We start from the raw sequence: 20,075 nt of genomic DNA, 5'->3' as shown, positions 1-20,075 counted from the left end.
ACATTTCAATCGAAAGAAATATGTAAACAAGAACTCTATTTATAAAAATTATTTATTTTTTTCCAAACTCTCAAGCAAAGCTCTATTTTAATATAAATATGTTACAAACTAATGTAATAAAAGGGTTTAAAATTAAACTTTATCACAATGCAACTTCAGTCTCGGATTTGGGGTAACGTCTTAGACTCGTCTTTCTGAATGTTAGTTAGCAGGTTGGGAGCCAGAGAGGTTCTCAGAGGGAAAATGTCCTGATTCTGAGTCTGAACTTGTTTTGATCTGTAGATTGAATGATCTCGGAGATAAGGAGAGGGTGAATTTTGAGATTTCATCCAAGACCGCCCTGAGATCTCAGCATTGAGGAAGACTCATGTAGGGCAGGGAGGAGAAGTTGGTGGGACCAGGTGGGATTGGTGTCAAGGGAGAGGGTAGATGGGCGTGCTCTCATCGCTGGAGCGGGAGTGGTGTTTCTCATCAGAGGCCACTCCAAGCTCTGCCAGCACTGTGTGGCCATTCCCGCTGCGCCTTACACTCCGCTGAGTTGAGGAGACGGGGCCGTTTGAAGTCCCGTTCTCCCCAGGCAATTGGAAAATGGCAGTGCTAAAGCGTAGACGTCCTCAATTCATGGCTCTTGCGTTTTAACTTCTCTGGGTTGTTGGAGGCCATTTGAGAGAAATCTCGGAATATATCATTATAGGTTTCATCTCCTGAAGAGAAGGAGGAGAGAGAAAACAGGATTAGAAACGGTGTTCACCGCCAACCAGAGCCTCAATTATTATTTTCATGAACCCATTTAGTTAATAGATATAAATAGTTAATTGATCTGGAAGAAAGCATGTCAGCCCCTCTACTGGATCCAATAGCCCTGTGGAGAGTTTCTGATAGCTCAGTGGTTAGAGCACTGGTCTTATAAACCAGGGGTTGTGGGTTCATTCCTTGCTGGGGTCTCATTTCTACGAGGAGTGCTGGACAAAGTGGTGACTCCCTGTCTGCCTTACGGTGGATGAAAGTTTAAGAAGTTTGTGTAGTTACATTCTAGTTTTACATGACAATAATGAAACCTTTTACCTTTTTACTTCCTCAGGAGTTTGCAAAGGTTTTGTTGTGACATTGGAAACCCTGGCAAATTTCTGCAGAGGGGTGGTGCAAAGTGCGCTGACCGGCCGCGTCGCGGTCTGGTTACGGGGACATCTGAGTGTAAAGCCCTGCAAAAGGGAGTGGACACAGCCCAAGGACATCACGGGCAAAACCCTCCCTCACCGTTGAGATCATCTATGGGGGGGAGGGGGGAACGCTGCCGTCGGAGAGCAGCAGTGATCGTCAAGGACCCCTCCCCAACCAGCACACGCTCTGACCTCGCTGCTGCCGTCAGAAAAGAGTGCCACAAGACTCGCCCCACCAGGTTCAGGAACAGCTGCTCCCCCTCCACTATCAGACTCCCCGATCAGGGACTAATTTAAGGACTCTTGCACTTTACTGATTATATATTTTGTCTGTTTTGCACAGTGAGTTTTTTTACATTTTTTTGCTTACATATGTTGTGAATTTTTTTTTTAATTTGTGCATTTTTTTTGCACTATCAATAAGTGGTAATTCTGCCTTGCCTGCAGGAAAAGGAATCTCTGGGTTTTATGTGATGTCTGACAATAAATCTGAATCTGAGTTATCTATTCAGTCTTGACTAAAAAATTGATAATTCACCCAGTAATTAAGGCATCAATTTCACTCCATCAAGGATATCTACTTGAAGTGGTGTCTTAAAAAAGCAGCCTCAATCCTCAAGGACCCCCCACTACCCAGGCCGTGCCCTCTTCACTCTGCTACCATTGAGGAGGAGGTCCAGGAGCCTGAAGACTGAGAGCACCCAGTAGCACAAGGACGGCTTCCTCCCCTCCGCCATCAGATTTCTTAATGGACCACAGATGTGGCCTGACTTTCTCCTATTTTCTGGCGCTGTATTTATTTTTGAAATGTGATTTATGGAAAGGTTTGCACTGTGATGCTGCCACAAAACAATGAATTTCGTGGCAATAAATTCTGATTCTGAGGTGGATGGTCTGAGCTATCCTCAGGAATGATCTAGCAGGTTCTCCAGCTTGTACTGGCAACTACTGCACGTGGCAGGGGACAGCACGGTTGTGTAGTGGTCAGTGCAGTGCAGTTACAGAACCAGCGACCCGGGTTTGAATTCCACCCCACCCTGCTGTCTGCATGTCCTTCCCGCGTCTGCATGGGGTTTCCTCCAGGAGCTCTGGATTCCGCCCACCATTCGATACGCATCGGGAGTCGAAGGTCAAATGGGTGCAATTGGTCAGCATGAGTTCGAGGAGCAAATGGCCTGTTACCGTGCTGTATGTCCAAATTAAATGAAAAAGTTGTTGGGAGTGTCGTGACCCGCGTGGGGCTGCTGTGGTTCAGGATGGTGGTTAACCACTAGGATCTCAATGCGTGGGTGAGAAATAAGTGCCCCACCAACCCCCACCAGGAAGAAACACAACAATAAACAGCTGGCCTAGTGGTCAGCACCACGCTGTTACAGAGCCAGCAATCGGGACTGAGGTTCAAATCCTGTGCTGTCCGTAAGGAGTTTCTATGTTCTTCCCATGTCTGGGTGGTTTTCCCCGGGGGGGGGGGGGCCTTCAGTTTCCTCAAAATGTACAGGGATTGGAAGCCAGTGGGGTGTAAATTGGGCGCACAGGCTTTTGGAACGAAATGGCTTGTTACTGTGTCTAAATTTAAATTTAAAACATCCCTCCAATTTTCTAGGGCCTAAATTTTAACAACCTGTGGTGTTGAACAGTGGCTGCTTCCTTTGCATCGAGTTAAGGCAGTGGCCTACCACCTGTCTACCCCAACCACCCCCTCGACTGCAGATCAAAGGCAAGAGGTACTGACCCGACTGTCCGAAGACCCCCTCTGCTTCCCGCATCTCTTCATTCATCTTGGCAAGTCGAAGCCTGAAATTCAATGGAGAGATCAAGTCAAGTTATTGACATCTGATTGTACAAGCACAACTACAACCTGATGAAACAGTGTTCTCCGGTCCTTGGTGCAAAACACGCAGACACACAACCAGACGTTACACACGGACAGACAAACAGTACATGCGCAGGACAAGTATTCTTCTGTACAAATAAATAAATAAGTATAGTTTTGTGCAAATTAGAGTCTCGGACGGTCAGTGTGAGCAATTTCTTTGGTCGTTCAGCATTCTCACTGCCCATGGGAAGAAGCTGCTCCTCAGCCTGGTGGTGCTGGCTCTGATCCTCCTGGATCTCTTCCCCCGACAGGAGCAGCTGAAAGATGGTGTGTGCAGGGTGGAAGGGAGTCCTCGATGATTTTACGTACCCTCTTCAGACAATGATCCCGGTAGAATCACGTCAATGAGGGTGGGTGGTGGGGGAGACCCCAGTGATCCTCTCTGCTGCTCTTACGGTCCTGTGGATTGACCTCCGATCATTTCTCTGAACCAACCGTACCCACACTGTGATGCAGCCGGCCAGGACACTCTGGATAGAGCTCCTGTAGAAGGTTGACGTGACGGTGGCCTTGCCCGCTCCAGTCTTCTCAGGAAATGCAGTCGCTGTTGCGGCTTCCTGACAAGTGAGGAGATGTTGAGCGTCCACAATAGGTCACTGGTTCAGTGAACTCCAAGGAACCTGGTGCTCTCCACTCTCTCTCTTCTACAGAGTTCTGCTACCAACCTGGGCAGACTGTGGTCCTTCCGTTAGGAAGCCCAGACCTAGTTACAGAGAGGGGATGTTGAGTCCCCAGCGAGGGCAACTTCTCCACCAGCCTCAGGGGTTGTATTAAACACTGATATGAAGTCAAAGAACAGCGGGCTGTGAAATCGGCCAGCACCATCATCAGTCTTCATCGAGGACATTTGCAAGGGGCGGTGTCTCAAGAAAGCAGCCTCAAGGACCCTCACACCCCACCCCCAGGTAGTGCCCTCTTCACTCTGCTACCATCAGGAAGGAGGTCCAGGAGCCTGAAGACGAGCACCCAGCAGCACAAGGACAGCTCTTTCCCCTTCGCCATTAGATTCCCAAACAGATAATGAAACATCAAATTTCGTGACCTGTTCCTGACAATAAATTCTGATTCTGAATATAGAAACATAGAAGATTCAATGAGATCATGGCTGATCTTAAAGTTCAGTACCCCATCCCCGCCTTCTCTCCGTAACCCCTAATTCCCTTATACTGAAGAAATATATCTAATTCCCTCTTAAATATATTCAATGAACCTGCCTCTACTGCTCTCTGTGGCAATGAATTCCACAGATTCACCACCCTCTGGGTAAAGAAATTCCTCCTCATCTCGGTTCTAAATGGTTTGCCTATTATCCTTGAACCATGGCCCCGGGTTCTGGACTTCCCCGCCATTGGAAACATCCCTTCTGCATCCATTCTGTCCAGTCCTGCCAGAATTTTATATGTCTCTATGAGATCCCCTCTCAATCTTCTAAACTCCAGCGAGTACAATCCCAAATTGCGCAATCTTTCCTCATAAGTTATTCCTGCCATCCCAGGTATCAGCCTGGTGAATCGCCTTTGCACTCCCTCCATTGCAAGAACATGCTTCCTTAGATAAGGTGACCAAAACTGCACACAATACTCCAGGTGTGGTCTCACCAAGGCTCTGTACAGCTGCAGTAAGGTATCCCTATTCCTATACTCAAACCCTCTTGATATGAAGGCCAACATACCATTTGCCTTTTTAACTTCCTGCTGTACCTGCATGCTCACCTTCAGTGACTGGTGCATAAGAACCCCTAGGTTTCTCTGCACTTCCCCATCTCCCAATCTATTGCCATTCAAATAGTAATCTGCCCTCCGGTTTGTATTACCAATGTGGATAACCTCACATTTATCCACATTGTAGTGTATTTGCCATGTATCTGCCCAGTCCCCCAATTTATCCAAATCACACTGGAGCTTCCTGACCCCTTCTTCCGTGCACACAACCCCTCCTAGCTTAGTGTCACCTGCAAATTTGGAAATATTACATCCAATCCCCTCATCTAGATCATTAATGTAAATTGTGAACAGCTGGGGTCCCAGTACAGATCCCTGTGGCACCTCACTGGTCACCGCCTGCCACTCAGAAAATGAGCCGTTTATCCCAACTCTCTGTCTTCTATCTGCCAGCCAGTTCTCAATCCACATCAATACCTTTCCCCCAATCCCATGAGCCTTGATTTTGCATGCCAGTCGTTTATGTGGGACCTTATCGAAGGCCTTTTGGAAATCCAGGTACACCACATCCACTGACTCTCCCCCATCTATTTTACCTGTCACCATCTCAAAGAATTCCAATAGATTTGTCAAGCACAATTTACCTTTTGTAAATCCATGTTGACTCTATCTGATCCCTTCTCTGCTAGTCATATGCTCCGCTATTATATCCTTAATAATGGATTCCATCATTTTGCCTACTACTGATGTAAGGCTCACTGGCCTATAATTTCCCACTTTTTCTCTACCCCCCTTTTTAAATAGTGGGGCAACATTAGCTACACTCCAATCCATGGGCACTGATCCTGAGTCTATCGAGTTCTGGAAAATAATTCTTAAAGCATCTGCTATCTGAATGTCCACTTCTTTAAGTACCCTAGGATGTAGATTATCAGGCCCTTGGGATTTATTGGCCTTCAATCCCTTCAATTTCCCCAAGACCATGTCCTTAGAGATACTGATTTCTTTCAGCTCCTCCCTTGCATTAGTCTCTATGTTTCCCAAAATCCTTGGGAGGTTATTTGTATCCTTTCTTGTGAAAACAGAACTAAAGTAAGAATTTAATTGGTCTGCCATTTCCTTACTCCCCATTATATATTCCCCTGATTCTGACTGCAAGGGACCTACTCTGGATTTCACCAATCTTTTCCTCTTGACATATCTATAAAAGCTTTTGCAGTTGGTTTTTATGTTTGCCGCATGCTTACTTTCGTAATTTATTTTTGCCCTTTTGATTAATCCCTTTGTCATCCTTTGCTGCATCTTGAACTGTTCCTAGTCTTCGAGTTTGGTACTTTTTTTGGCTAATTGATATGCTCTCTCTTTGGACTTAATGCTGTCTCTAATTTCCCTTGTTATCCACGGTTGAATCATCTTTTTTGGTTTATTTTTATGCCATTAGATCTTTGAATGTTTTCCATTGTCTATCAACCGTCAACCCCCCCATAAACACCACCCAATCAATCTTACTCAACTCCCTTCTCATACCATCATAATTCCCTTTATTTAAATTCAGGACCATAGTCTCAGTTTTAATTTCTTCATTCTTCATGTCGAGTGACAATTCGATCATAATGTGATCACTTCTACCCAAAGGGCCTCGTACAACAAGATTGCTGATTAGCCCCTTTTCATTGCATAATACCCAGTCTAAAATGGCCTGCTCCCAAGTTGGTTCCTTGACATATTGGTCTAGATAACCGTCCCATAAGCATTCAAGGAATTCCTCCTCCTCAGTATTTTTATTTTTACTTCCTCATGAATCTTTTGTCTCCCCTTTAGTGGGCGCCAAGTGGGGAAACTCCTGCAGTCACAGGCGTAGCTGCCAAGGTGGGGGGGGGCGATTAGTGGGGAGGGAGTGGCCCCCATGGAAGGCGGAGGAGGGCAGAGAGGGGAAGACGTATCTGGTGCAGATCCCAATATTGGCTCAGTATTAATGACAAGCGCTGGCGAGGAACAAGCGCAGGGAATGAACATTCGGGCCAGTACGAGGAGTGAAACACGAAAATCTGCAGACATCAGATGGTGAAAGCACAGAATTGCTTGAGGAACTCAGCAGGTCTGGCTGCTGTGACAGAGTGTATAGACATGTTTTTGGGAGATATATTGGGAAAGGTTTGTTAGAGTAGTTCACATACAAAAACTTTAAAACAGATCTTATTTGAAATACTGGAGACACCTTTTTGCAAGAGCTTTGAAGATATTTCAGAGAGGTCACTGATGGGTTCTTGTTTACCTAAAAGCAACAGATGAAAGAGCAGGCTGGAGTCTGCAGGAGAGTTGCTGTTGTAAGAAGGTCATGTGGTTTTGCAAACAGAGAGAGTCAAACAGACTGTCGCAGTCTCGGAAGGTGTGTGTGTGTGTGTGTGTGCGTGTGTGTGTGTGTGTGTGTGTATGAGAGAGAGAGAGAGAGATGGGGAGGGAGAGGGGAGAGAGAGAAAGAGAGAGAGGGGATAGGAGGGAGAAGGGAGAGAAAGAGAGAGGAGAGGGATGGGAAGAGAGAGGAGAGGGATGGGGAGGGAGAGGGACAGAGAGAAAGAGAGGAGAGGGATGGAGAGGAGAGGGGGAGAGAGGGGAGAGGGATGGGGAGGAGAGAGAGGGGGAGAGAGATGGGGAGGAGAGAGGGGGGAGAGGGATGGGGAGGGAGAGAGAGAGGGAAAGAGAGAGAGAGAGAGAGAGAGAGAGAGAGAGAGGGAGGGAGGGAGAGAGAGAGAGGGAGGGAGAGAGAGAGAGAGAGAGAGAGAGAGAGAGAGAGAGAGAGAGAGAGAGAGAGATCAATTCTACAGTGTTACAGCCAGCAGACAGCAGCTGGGACGGATTGTAAGTGCTTGATTCAGCCTGGTCAAAGCCTTTGTGGTTCATGCAAGAGGAGAGGACTGGCTGTCTAATACTTCACTTGGAATAAGAGAAACAAAAAGGAACTCGGGGGTGACCTGAAAGAAAGAGGTTATCATCTGGAGAACCCTGAGGGGGCAAGATTCGTCAGCAAGACACTGAGGTGACTGATGGAAGTACCTCAGTTGTGGATGTCCTGGAACAACAACTCTCTCTCTGAAAACCAACAAGAACCTTCCTGAGCGGTAACCATTTACCCTTCGAGCACCAAAGCCTGGTGAACTTTATAAATGTTAAATTCTGTGCACAGTATAAGAATTCCCTGCAACCAGTGAACTTGGAGGAATGAGAAGTGAGATTGGACCGTGAACCAAATAACTTTTTTGAGCTTACACACACATTACACACACGTGCGCTTAGAATTAGAAGGGGGTTAAGTTAGGTTAATAGATAAGTTAAAGTTTGATTCTATTTTCATGTTTAAAGATAATTAAAAGCATCTTTTGTTTAAGTAACCATTTGTCTTGGTGAATATCTATTGCTGCTGGGTTTTGAGGTCCTCTGGGCTCGTAACACAGCATCCATAGGAGGATAAGGTATTTCTGATCAGATACTATTTAATTGCCATGTAATGAAACAGAAATGTAATATTAAGCCAGACAAAAAATTTGCCGTGAGCATTGCCCGGTGCCCCTAACAATAGGAGAATGAGAAGCAAAAGAGAGTCCCTTCAGAGTTGCCAAGTGTCCGTGGATTTACCTCCAGCCACTCCCACAGACTCTAGTTCAGGACCGACCATGGGCCGCCTGAGCTCCAGATCCAGACATCTGTCACGAAGAGCTTGGGGCCTTTCCTGGAGTTCTCCTTGCCCCTCAGTGCCCTCTCGAACTCTTCTTCCTACACCTGGCTCTCCAGCAGCCTGGTGCGGGTCCTTGGACCTCAACCCACCAGCGGGTTGCGCGCCGCCTGTGGGTGTGTCCTTCAGCCACTGGGACCCTCACTGGCCCACCACCGCGGGTCTCCACCGGGGTTGGGGGGGGAATGGGGTGGTCTTCTCGTTACTGATATCCTGTGCCAGTCCTCTGCTGCCTCGGAGTTTGCAACCCTTCAAGGCCGGTGGCGAACAGAGGCGCCGCCATCTTGTGCCCTGACCCCCACGTTCGCAGGATTTTCAGATGTCCATCCGCATTCTTTTTCACTTGAACTTAGAAGAAGGGTTCAGGCCAGGGTGGCCATTTCAAACTTATCAAGTCGGAGGACATGCAGGGTCAGCTTGGAACAGGGGGGCACTTCCCCCTTGTCGAACGTGCGCAAGCCGACACCCGAGATGAAACATGGCCACATTTAACCCAGTAAGTGCCCTTTCTGCCGCTTAATTTGTCCTCCATTAGGACTGTCCAGCCTAAAAGCAGGTGTCTGGCTACCCTAGTTCGGGCCTGAAACGTTGGTAATACATCATTACCTCCTACAGTCGCCGTGAATTTTACCAGCAGTTCTGAATTTTCCCTATTGCACAAGGAGGTTGCCAGAAACTTAAATCTCAGCTGAGGGGATGCATCTCTTACCATTAGGAGTGAGAGAGAAGAGACAAACATGGGTACTCACAAAGTCACAATGTCTGCGTTTGCTGTGTCGATGGCGATTGTAATGGGATCTTTGCCGTTTTCATCCACCGCTGTTCGACGGGCTCCTCGCTTCAAGAACAGGCACACGAGACTATAACAAAACAGGTAAAAAAGGACCGTAAAATATTTTAAAACAGAGTAAAAAACTCACATTGATCAAATTAAACTTAAATTTGGACATGCAATACGATAACAGGTCCTTTCAGCCCACGAACCTGTGTCGCCCCCTTAACCTACTAGCCCCCGGTACTTTTTTGAAAAGTAGGGGACAACCAGGGCCCGCCCCCCGGAGGAAACCCACGCAGGCATGGGGAGAATGCACAACCCCCTTACAGACAGTGTTGGATTTGAACCCGGATCCTGGTGCTGTAGCCGTGCTGCGCTAAACGCTACGCTGAGCTGCCCAATCTTGAACCCTAACCCTAATATGCTGCGAGACCAGGTGATTTCCTCTGGGCATTTCAATGTTTTTAACTACAATCACGGCGTCTGCAGATTCTCATGCTGCACCTTGAGGAAGTGCTCAGGCCCGAAACGACAGTAATATACTTTTACCTTCTATGGACGCTGTGAGACCAGCTGAGTTCCTCCGGCATCTCTGTGGTTTTACTACAACCAAAGGGCACAACTTCAGGATTGAAGGGCGCCCATTTAAAACAGAGACATGGAGGAATGTCTTTACCCAGAGGCATCTGAAACCCCTGACAAATTTCTACAGAGAAAATGCGCTGACCGGCTGCATCACAGTCTGGGACGGGGGACACCAATCCTCCTGAGCATAACACCCTGCAAAAGGTAGTGGATGCAGCCCAGGACATCACAGGAAAAACCCTCCCCACTCTCGAGAACATCTACAAGGAACGGTGCCGTCGGAGAGCAGCAGTGATCATTAAGGATCCACCCCACACAGCACATGCTCTGTTCTCACTGCTGCCATCAGGAAGGAGGTATTGGTGCCACAAGACTCGCCCCACCAGGTTCAGGAACAGCTGCTCCTCCTCCACCATCAGACTCCTCAACGACAAACTCAATCAGGGACTCATTTAAGGACTTTCTTGGGCACTTTCTTGATTTTTTTAATTCTCTGTTTTGCACACAGTTTGTTTACATTTCTTTATTTGTTTACGTGTATGTTGTGTACAGTTTTTTTTGTACTGCCAATAGTGGTAATTCTGCCTCACCCGCAGGAAAAGGAATCTCTGGGTTGTACGTGATGTCTGACATTAACTCTGGAATTTGGTGAACCTCTGGAATTTGCTATCACGGGCACCAGTGGAGACCCAGTTGTTGGGTGTTTTTATGGCAGAGATCGGTAGGTATCTGAATAGTTGCTGATATAGTTGGCAGCATGGTTGGCATAAGGTTAGTGCAACGCTGTTAAACCTCCTGCAACTGGGACTGTGAGTTTGAATCCCGCGGTGTCTGTAAGGAGTTTGTACGTTCTCCCCCCGGGTCTTTCCCAGGGGCTCTGGCTTCCTCCCACCCCTTCGAAACGTACCGGGGTGGGCGTACCCGCTTTACGCAAATTCGTTTTTCTGAAGAAACTTGAGTTCGCTATCACAAAAGGATTTTCGCTTTCCTGAAAGCAGCGAGCTGTAACAGGTGCTGGCCCATGCCCCAAGGAGCTCCTTCCCCAGGAACTAAGATGGGACATCAATAGATGACCCTCTTCTCCCCTACATCCCGTCTCCCCCACCCCCGGGAGGGGCGCTGGACAATGTGGTGACTCTCTGTCTACCTTCCGGTGGACAAAATGTGGAAGAGTTTCATGCAGGTCACATTCTACATGTGACAATAATGGAACCTTTACCTGTAGATACATTATTTCTACTTTTCAGGCAGTGTATTTAAAATATTATTCCTGGTTTTATGATAGAGTATGTAGATATGTTTTTGGGAGATAAATTGGGAAAGGTTTGTTAGAGTAGGTCACATACAAACATTTTAAAACAGATCTTATTTAAAATACTGGAGCTCTGCTCATGCAAGACATGTCAGGGCCAACAGTCTATGCAAGAGCTTTGGAGAGTGCCCAATAGACTTCACTAGTGGATTGTTGTTTACAAAAAGGCAACAGATTGAAGAACTTGTCAGAGCCGCATACAGTCCAGAGGGGAACTTGATGTTCTAAGAGGGTCATGTGGTTTTGCAAGCAGAGAGAGTCAGAGAGAGAGAGAGAGAGAAAGAGGGAGAGAGAAAAGAGGGAGGGAGAAAGAGAGAGAGAGAGAGAGAGGGAGGGAGGGAGAGAGAGAGAGAGAGAGATTACTTCTCAGTGTTATAGCCAGCAAGAGCAGCTGAGACTGGAACAGGACAAACTGACAAGCTTGTGGAAAACCCCATGCGGAAGATGGGTTGTAAGTGCTTGATTTAGCCTGGTCAAAGCCTTTGTGGTTCATACAAGAGGAAAGGACTGGCTGTCTAATGTTTCACTTGGAATAAGAGAAACAAAAAGGAACTCGGGGGTGAATGTTTCACTTGGAATAAGAGAAACAAAAAGGAACTCGGGGGTGACCTGAAAGAAAGAGGTTATCATTTGGAGAACCCTGAGGGGGGCAAGTTTCGTCGGCAAGACACTGAAGTGACTGGGTGTCCATAGTACAACAAATGTCTCTCTGAAAACCCACAAGAACCTTCCTGAGTGGAAGGTTACCATTTACCTTTCGAGCACCAAAGCCTGGTGAACTTTATAAATGTTAAATTCTGTGCACAGGAAAAGAGTTGCCTGCAACCAGTGAACTTGGAGGAATGAGAAGTGAGATTGGACTGTGAACCAAAGAACTTTTCTGAACTTGCACACACATTACATACATGTGCGCTTAGAATTAGAAGGGGGTTAAGTTAGATTAAGTTCTTCTTTGGCTTGGCTTCGCGGACGAAGATTTATGGAGGGGGTAAAAAGTCCACGTCAGCTGCAGGCTCGTTTGTGGCTGACCAGTCCGATGCGGGACAGATTAAGTAAGTCAATAGTGATAAGTTAAAGTTTGATTCTGTTTTCATGTTTAAAGATAATTAAAAGCAACTTTTGTTTAAGTAACTATTTGTCTTGGTGAATATCTATTGCTGCTGGGTTTTGGGGTTCTCTGGGCTTATAAAATTTTAAATAAATGTTAGTGTTATAGATGTGCTATTTGGTATAATTTGATGGGTTTTTTTGGGTCTGGGTACGTTCAACATTTTCCCATAGAAATTAATAGTAATCGCGTCTTCATTTACACCATTTCGGCTTACGAAAGGTTCTGTAAGAATGCTCTCGTTTCGTAAAGTGGGGTAAACCTGTAATTGGGTGGCACAGGCCCAAATGGCCTGTTTACCACACTGTCAAAGGTTATGGGGAGAAGGCGGGGGGGTGGGGAGAGGGTCTGGAATGGCTTAGTGGACTTGATGGGCCTACTTCTGCTCTGGCACCTTGTGGTTTTCAGCAGGACTGCTTTAATTTGTAGGTCCCCATGAAGCACAGCTCACTCACCCCGTGTGCCCATGGATAGTGGCATGGTGGAGGGGGCCACGGCTGTGGATGTCCACCTGGTTTACGTGGGCACCATTCTGCAGCAGAAACTCGCACGCCACCAAGGAACCCTGGGAGAAGAAGAAACAAGGCAGAAAGGACAAGGTAAAAATAAGTCCAATTATGAGCTCCCAAATGTCTCCAGTCATGGGGGTGATTTTTGTAGGAGACACTCAACCCTGCTACCCTCGGCTGTCTAAAGATCCCCCTCTTCTGTTTCAAGCCTCACTCATTCCAGGCCAGGGGTAGGAGTCCGACATGGAGGACCGGGGATGACCACCCTTCCACTGTGTGTTCATAGCTCAGAGGTGGAATGAGTAGAGGGCATCACGTTCCAGGTTCTGTGGTTCTCTGGAAATGGTCTTTGCACACATTTGGGGCCCAGCATGTTGTGACTCCACAGATCTTGAATGGATCCAAAATCAGTCAATGCCAAGACGTGCTGTTGACTCGGAAGGCTCTTGATCAATGCAGGTTATTTCTTTTTTCTGGTTATAGGGCTGCCAGGGACGAAATGATCTCCTCCTGTATTAAAAAAAAATCTTCAAAGTTGCCATGGAGCAGCAGAGAAACAGGCCCCTTCGGCCCTTCTGGTCTATGCCGAGCTATTTTTCCGCCTCGTCCCACTGAGCTGCACCTGTCATACCCCACCCATTCATGTACCTGTCCAAAATCAAGCCCGCATTCACCACTTCAGCTCTTTCCACACCCCCACTGCTCTCTGTGTGAAGAGGTTCTCCCAAAACCTTTCCCCTTTTACCCTTAACCCATGTCCTCTGGTTTGTATCTCACCGACCCTCAGTGGAAAAAGCCCGACTACATTTATTCTGTTTATCCCCCTCATAATTTTAAACACCTCAATCAAATCTCCCCTCATTCTTCCACACTCAAGGGAACAAAGACCTAATCTGTTTAATTTCTCCCTGTAACTCAGTTCCTGAAGTCCCCGCAACATCCTAGAAAACTTCAACGAACTCTTTCAATCTTTGATATCTTTGCTGTAATTCAGTGACCAAAACTGCACACAATCCTCCAAATTTGGCCTCACCAATGTCTTGAACAACTTTACCATAACATCCCAGCTCCTATACTCAATTATTTGATTTATGAAGGCCCAAATCTCTCTATGACCTTATCTACCTGTGACGCCACTTTCAGGGAATTATTCATCTGTATTTCTAGATCTAGAGTTCGAACCGACTCCTCAGTGGCCTACCATATACAGAACAGAAATAGGCCATTCAGCCCATTGAATCTGCCCCACCATTTAATCATGAGCTGATCCATTTTCCCACTCAACCCCACTGCCCGGCCTTCTCCCTGTGACCTTTGACACCCAAGTCTGTCAATCTCTGCCTTAAATCCACCCTATGACCCAGCCTCTGCAACTGCCAGTGGCAACAGATTCCACAGATTCACCACCTTCTGGCTGAAGAAGTTCCTCCGTGTCTCTATTCTAAGTGGGCAAAAGTTATGCCCTCTTGTCCTAGACTTTCCCACCGTGGGGAAAAAAATCTTTCTACGTCTACTCCGTCCACGCCTTTCAACATTCAAAACGTTTCAATGACATCCCCCCCATTCTCCTAAATTCCAATGAGCACAGACCAAAAGCTGTCAAATGCCCCTCATAAGATAACCCTTTCATTCCTGGAATCATCCTTGTGAACCTCCTCTGAACCCTCTCCAACGTCAGCACATCCTTTCTTAAACGATGAGCTCAAAATTGCTCACATTCCTCCACGTGAGGCCTTGACAGGGCCTTGTAAAGCCTTAACATCACATTCCTGCTCTTAGGTTCGATTCCTCTTGAAATGAATGTCAGTATCGCCCCCGACTCAACTTGCAGGTTGACCTTCAGGCCGTCCCGCACGGGGACTCCCAGCTCCCTCCGCCTCGGGGAATTTTCAATTTTCTCCCCATTTTTTTGTCCCTATGGAGGTGCCTGACTGTGCACTTTCCGACTTACTTTTCCACGTTTAGCAGGGCCGTGATTAGATTCGCTAGTCTTCAGATCTTGGTGAAAGCCACTTAAGGTTTAGCTAAACTAACCATAACGCTCTGCAGGGGTTGGTTGGGGTGGGTGGGTGGTGGGTGGGAGGTTAACGTTATAGATTGCCCTTTTACCGGTGTCACTGCCTGTATAAGTGGAGTTTTGTTCTCATCTGATGTGTTCACCCAGTTGACATCAGCTCCATGTGCTAGTGCGTCAGCCATGACTGGGAGATTTTGGAGTGTGGCGGCTCGGTAAAGCAGAGCCCCTGGATGTAGATCTCGCAGGTCTTCTCTGCTTTCCATGGCTGATGGGTTTTTGTTATTCATGTCTGCAGACAGGGAATATAAGCACATCTGAATTAGGGCCAGGAGTTGGCCGTCCATTCAATGATGAGGGGCTCATCTCCACCCACCTGCCTTTTTCCTTCATACCCCTTAATTCCCCAACTATGCAAAAATCCATCCAACCTCATCTTAAATATATTTACTGAGGTCGCCTCCACTGCCTCAATGGGCAGCGGATTCCACAGATTCCCCTCCCTCTGGGAAAAGCCTCCTCATCTCCATCCTGAATCTACTGCCCCGAATCTTGAGGTGATGCCCCCTGGTTCTGGTCTCCCCACCAATGGGAACGACTGACCGACCTCTATTTTATTTATGCCTTTCATAATTTTATATATTTCTGTAAGATCCCCTCTATGTTCCACCCCAGTCGACTCAATCTCTCCTCGCCGGCCGACTCCCTCATCTCTGGAATCAGCCTGGTGAACCTCCTCTGCACCACCTTCAGAGCCAGTCTGTCCTTCCTCAAGCCAGGAGACCGGAACTGCACGCGGTTCTCCAGATGCGGCTGGCCAGGACCATGTACAGTTGCAGCATAACCTCCCTGCTCCTAAATCCAACCCCTCCAGCAGTGAAGGCCAACGTTCCAGTTGCCTTCTCGATAGCTGGCACCTGCAAACCAACCTTTCATGCAACAATACTCCCAAGTCCTTATTTACAGCTGCAATCACTTGTGATTTACATCATAATCTGATCTTCCATTTATCCTTTTGAAATAGATAACCTCCCAAGAGACAAGAGGATGGCAATGGAAACAGGTTCCAGTTCGCATCTCAGTGCCTTCAGAATATATTGAAGCATTTCCAAAGGGCAGGAATTCAGGCAAATGGAACGCACTGAGGCAAATACGAAGAGACCAGGAATGGTAGAATTGAGGGGTTAAAACACCATTGGAAGGGAAGTGTCTTCAAAGTTCAAAGGTTCAAATTTCAGATGTAAAGTCAGAGAACAGTGGGCAGCACGGTTCGTGCTGCCACGCTGTCACAGCAGCAGTGACCCGGGGTTTCAATCCCATGCTGTACGTAAGGAGTTTGCGCATTCTCCCCATGTCTGCGTGGGTTTTCCCCGGTGGGCTCTTGTTTCCTCCAAAACTGTACCGGGGATGGGGGGTAGGTCAATTGGGGAATTTGGTCAGCATGGGCTCGTGGGGCGGAAGGGCCTGCATGTCTGAACTTTTTTAAAAAATATTTAAAAAATTTAGATTTTACATTCATGACATCACATACAGCCCTGAGATTCTTCATCCTGTGGGCCAGGTGGAATTTATAGTTCTCAGTAGTCAAGAAAAGGAACATGTACAAAAGGGAGAAATGTAAACAAACTGAACACAGAGTGGAACAAAATCAATAAAGTGCATGTTGGAGCCTTTAAACAAGCCCCTGATTGAGTTTGTCGTTGAGGAGTCTGATGGTGGAGGGGCAGCACATGAACCTGGTGGTGCTGGTCTTAACATAGAACATTGAACACTATAGCACAGTACAGGGTCTTTGGCCCTCAATGTTGCGCTGACCCATATATTCATTTCTAAAAAAAATACTAAACCCTCCCTACCCCGTAACCCTCTATTTTTCTTTCATCCATGTGTCTGTCTAAGAATCTCTTAAATGCCCCCACCACCACCCTCTGGCAAGGCATTCCAGGCCCCCACAACTCTCTGCATAAAAAACCTACTTCTCTTCACTTTGTACGGACATCCTCTGGCCGTCTGCCCTGTCTATGCCTCTTCATAATCTTGTAGACTTCTACCAAGTCTCCTCTCACCCTTCTACGCTCTAAAGAGAAAAGTTCCAGCTCTGTTAACCTGGCCTCATGAGACTTGTTTCCCAATCCAGGCAACATCCTGGTCAATCTCCGCTTCCCCATTCCTTCCTATTTTGGAGGTGACCAGAACTGAACACAATACTCCAAGTGTGGTGTCAACAGAGATTTGTAGAGTTGCAACATAACCTCTCGACTTCTGAACTCAATCCACCCTATTAATGAAGTCCAGTATCTCAATGGCCTTCTTAACTATCCTATCAACCTTTGCGGTGACCTTGAGGGATGTATGGATTTGGACCCCAGGTTCCTCTGTTTATGTTAGTTTAGGGGGCACGATTAGTGTAGAGGGGGCACAGTTAGTTTAGGGGGCACGGTTAGTGTAGAGGGGGCACAATTAGTGTAGGGAACATGGTTAGTGTAGGGGGGACATGGTTATTGTAGAGGGGGACACAGTTACTGTAGAGGGGGATGCGGTTAGTGTAGGGGGGACACGGTTAGTGTAGATGGGGCACGGTTAGTGTAGAGGTGGCACGGTTAGTGTAGGGGACACGGTTAGTGTAGATGGGGCACGATTAGTGTAGAGGGGGCACGGTTAGTGTAGGGGACACGGTTAGTGTAGAAGGGACACGGTTAGTGTAGAGGGGGCACAGTTAGTGTAGGGGACATGGTTAGTGTAGAGGGGACATGGTTAGTGTAGAGGTGGAGTGGTTAGTGAAGGGGACATGGTTAGTGTAGGGGGAACACAGTTATTGAAGAGGGGGACACAGTAACTGTAGAGGGAACGCGGTTAGTGTAGGGGAGACACGGTTAGTGTAGAGGTGACACAGTTATTGTAGAGGCGGACACAGTTACTGTAGAGGAGGATGCAGTTAGTGTAGGGGACACGGTTAGTGTAGAGGGGGACACAGTTAGTGTAGAGGGGGACACGGTTAGTGTAGAGGTGGGACGGTTAGTGTAGAGGGGGCATGGTTAGTGTAGAGGGGGCAAAGTTAGTTTAGGGGGCACAGTTAGTGTAGAGGGGGCACGGTTAGTGTAGAGGGGGCACAGTTAGAGTAGGGGACATGGTTAGTGTAGAGGGGACACGGTTAGTGTAGAGGGGGTGCGGTTAGTGAAGGGGACATGGTTAGCGTAGGGGGGACACGGTTATTGAAGAGGAGGACACAGTAACTGTAGAGAGGACGTGGTTAGGGTAGGGGGTCACGGTTAGTGTAGAGGGGGACACGATTAGTGTAGAAGGGGACATGGTTAGTGTAGAGGGGGCACGGTTAGTGTAGAGGGGGGCACAGTTAGTTTAGGGTGCACGATTAGTGTAGAGGGGGCACAGTTAGTTTAGGGGGCACGGTTAGTGTAGAGGGGGCACAATTAGTGTAGGGAACATGGTTAGTGTAGGGGGGACATGGTTATTGTAGAGGGGGACACAGTTACTGTAGAGGGGGATGCGGTTAGTGTAGGGGGGACACGGTTAGTGTAGATGGGGCACGGTTAGTGTAGAGGGGGCACGGTTAGTGTAGGGGACATGGTTAGTGTAGAAGGGACATGGTTAGTGCAGAGGGGGCACAGTTAGTGTAGGGGACATGGTTAGTGTAGAAGGGACACGGTTAGTGTAGAGGTGGAGTGGTTAGTGAAGGGGACATGGTTAGTGTAGGGGGGACACAGTTATTGAAGAGGGGGACACAGTAACTGTAGAGGGAATGCGGTTAGTGTAGGGGAGACACGGTTAGTGTAGAGGGGACACAGGTAGTGTAGAGGGGGACATGATTAGTGTAGAAGGGAACACGGTTAGTGTAGAGGGGGCACGGTTAGTGTAGAGGGGGGACAGTTAGTTTAGGGGGCACGATTAGTGTAGAGGGGGCACGGTTAGTGTAGAGGTGACACAGTTATTGTAGAGACGGACACAGTTACTGTAGAGGAGGTTGCAGTTAGTGTAGGGGGCACGGTTAGTGTAGAGGGGGACACAGTTAGTGTAGAGGGGGACACGGTTAGTGTAGAGGTGGGACGGTTAGTGTAGAGGGGGCATGGTTAGTGTAGAGGGGGCAATGTTAGTTTAGGGGGCACAGTTAGTGTAGAGGGGGCACGGTTAGTGTAGAGGGGGCACAGTTAGAGTAGGGGACATGGTTAGTGTAGAGGGGACATGGTTAGTGTAGAGGGGGTGCGGTTAGTGAAGGGGACGGTTAGTGTAGGGGGGACACGGTTATTGAAGAGGGGGACACAGTAACTGTAGAGGGGACGTGGTTAGGGTGGGGGGCACAGTTAGTGTAGAGGGGGACACGATTAGTGTAGAAGGGGACATGGTTAGTGTAGAGGGGGCACGGTTAGTGTAGAGGGGGGCACAGTTAGTTTAGGGGGCACGATTAGTGTAGAGGGGGCACAGTTAGTTTAGGGGGCACGGTTAGTGTAGAGGGGGCACAATTAGTGTAGGGAACATGGTTAGTGTAGGGGGGGACATGGTTATTGTAGAGGGTTCACAGTTACTGTAGAGGGGGATGCGGTTAGTGTAGGGGGGACACGGTTAGTGCAGATGGGGCACGGTTAGTGTAGAGGGGGCACGGTTAGTGTAGGGGACACGGTTAGTGTAGAAGGGACACGGTTAGTGTAGAGGTGGAGTGGTTAGTGAAGGGGACATGGTTAGTGTAGGGGGGACACAGTTATTGAAGAGGGGGACACAGTAACTGTAGAGGGAATGCGGTTAGTGTAGGGGAGACACGGTTAGTGTAGAGGGGACACGGTTAGTGTAAAGGGGGCAAGGTTAGTGTAGAGGGGACACAGGTAGTGTAGAGGGGGACATGATTAGTGTAGAAGGGAACACGGTTAGTGTAGAGGGGGCACGGTTAGTGTAGAGGGGGGACAGTTAGTTTAGGGGGCACGATTAGTGTAGAGGGGGCACGGTTAGTGTAGAGGTGACACAGTTATTGTAGAGGCGGACACAGTTACTGTAGAGGAGGTTGCAGTTAGTGTAGGGGGCACGGTTAGTGTAGAGGGGGACACAGTTAGTGTAGAGGGGGACACGGTTAGTGTAGAGGTGGGACGGTTAGTGTAGAGGGGGCATGGTTAGTGTAGAGGGGGCAAAGTTAGTTTAAGGGGCACAGTTAGTGTAGAGGGGGCACGGTTAGTGTAGAGGGGGCACAGTTAGAGTAGGGGACATGGTTAGTGTAGAGGGGACACGGTTAGTGTAGAGGGGGTGCGGTTAGTGAAGGGGACATGGTTAGCGTAGGGGGGACACGGTTATTGAAGAGGAGGACGCAGTAACTGTAGAGAGGACGTGGTTAGGGTAGGGGGTCA

At 47.9% G+C, this 20,075-nt stretch overlaps 1 protein-coding gene across 2 annotated transcripts in view; it reads right to left on the bottom strand.

The window, feature by feature from the left end:
- Window positions 1–34: 34 nt before the first annotated feature.
- Window positions 35–20,075, bottom strand: part of acap1 (ArfGAP with coiled-coil, ankyrin repeat and PH domains 1) — a 109,320-nt gene continuing 89,279 nt past the window's right edge. For both annotated transcript variants that reach the window (XM_069919992.1, XM_069919990.1), the window contains 5 exons: window positions 14,826–15,022; window positions 12,663–12,772; window positions 9,177–9,287; window positions 2,893–2,954; window positions 35–704 (listed from right to left, as the gene is read on the bottom strand). In XM_069919992.1, the coding sequence (XP_069776093.1) occupies window positions 598–704; window positions 2,893–2,954; window positions 9,177–9,287; window positions 12,663–12,772; window positions 14,826–15,022 (587 nt within the window). In that variant the 3' untranslated portion in view covers window positions 35–597. The remainder of the gene's footprint in view (window positions 705–2,892; window positions 2,955–9,176; window positions 9,288–12,662; window positions 12,773–14,825; window positions 15,023–20,075) is intronic.

Source organism: Narcine bancroftii, chromosome 2 (genome assembly GCF_036971445.1).
Source record: "Narcine bancroftii isolate sNarBan1 chromosome 2, sNarBan1.hap1, whole genome shotgun sequence".
NCBI lineage: Eukaryota > Metazoa > Chordata > Chondrichthyes > Torpediniformes > Narcinidae > Narcine > Narcine bancroftii.
The sequence above is the reverse complement of the archived record's forward strand: the minus strand, read 5'-3'. Positions and strand labels throughout refer to the sequence as shown.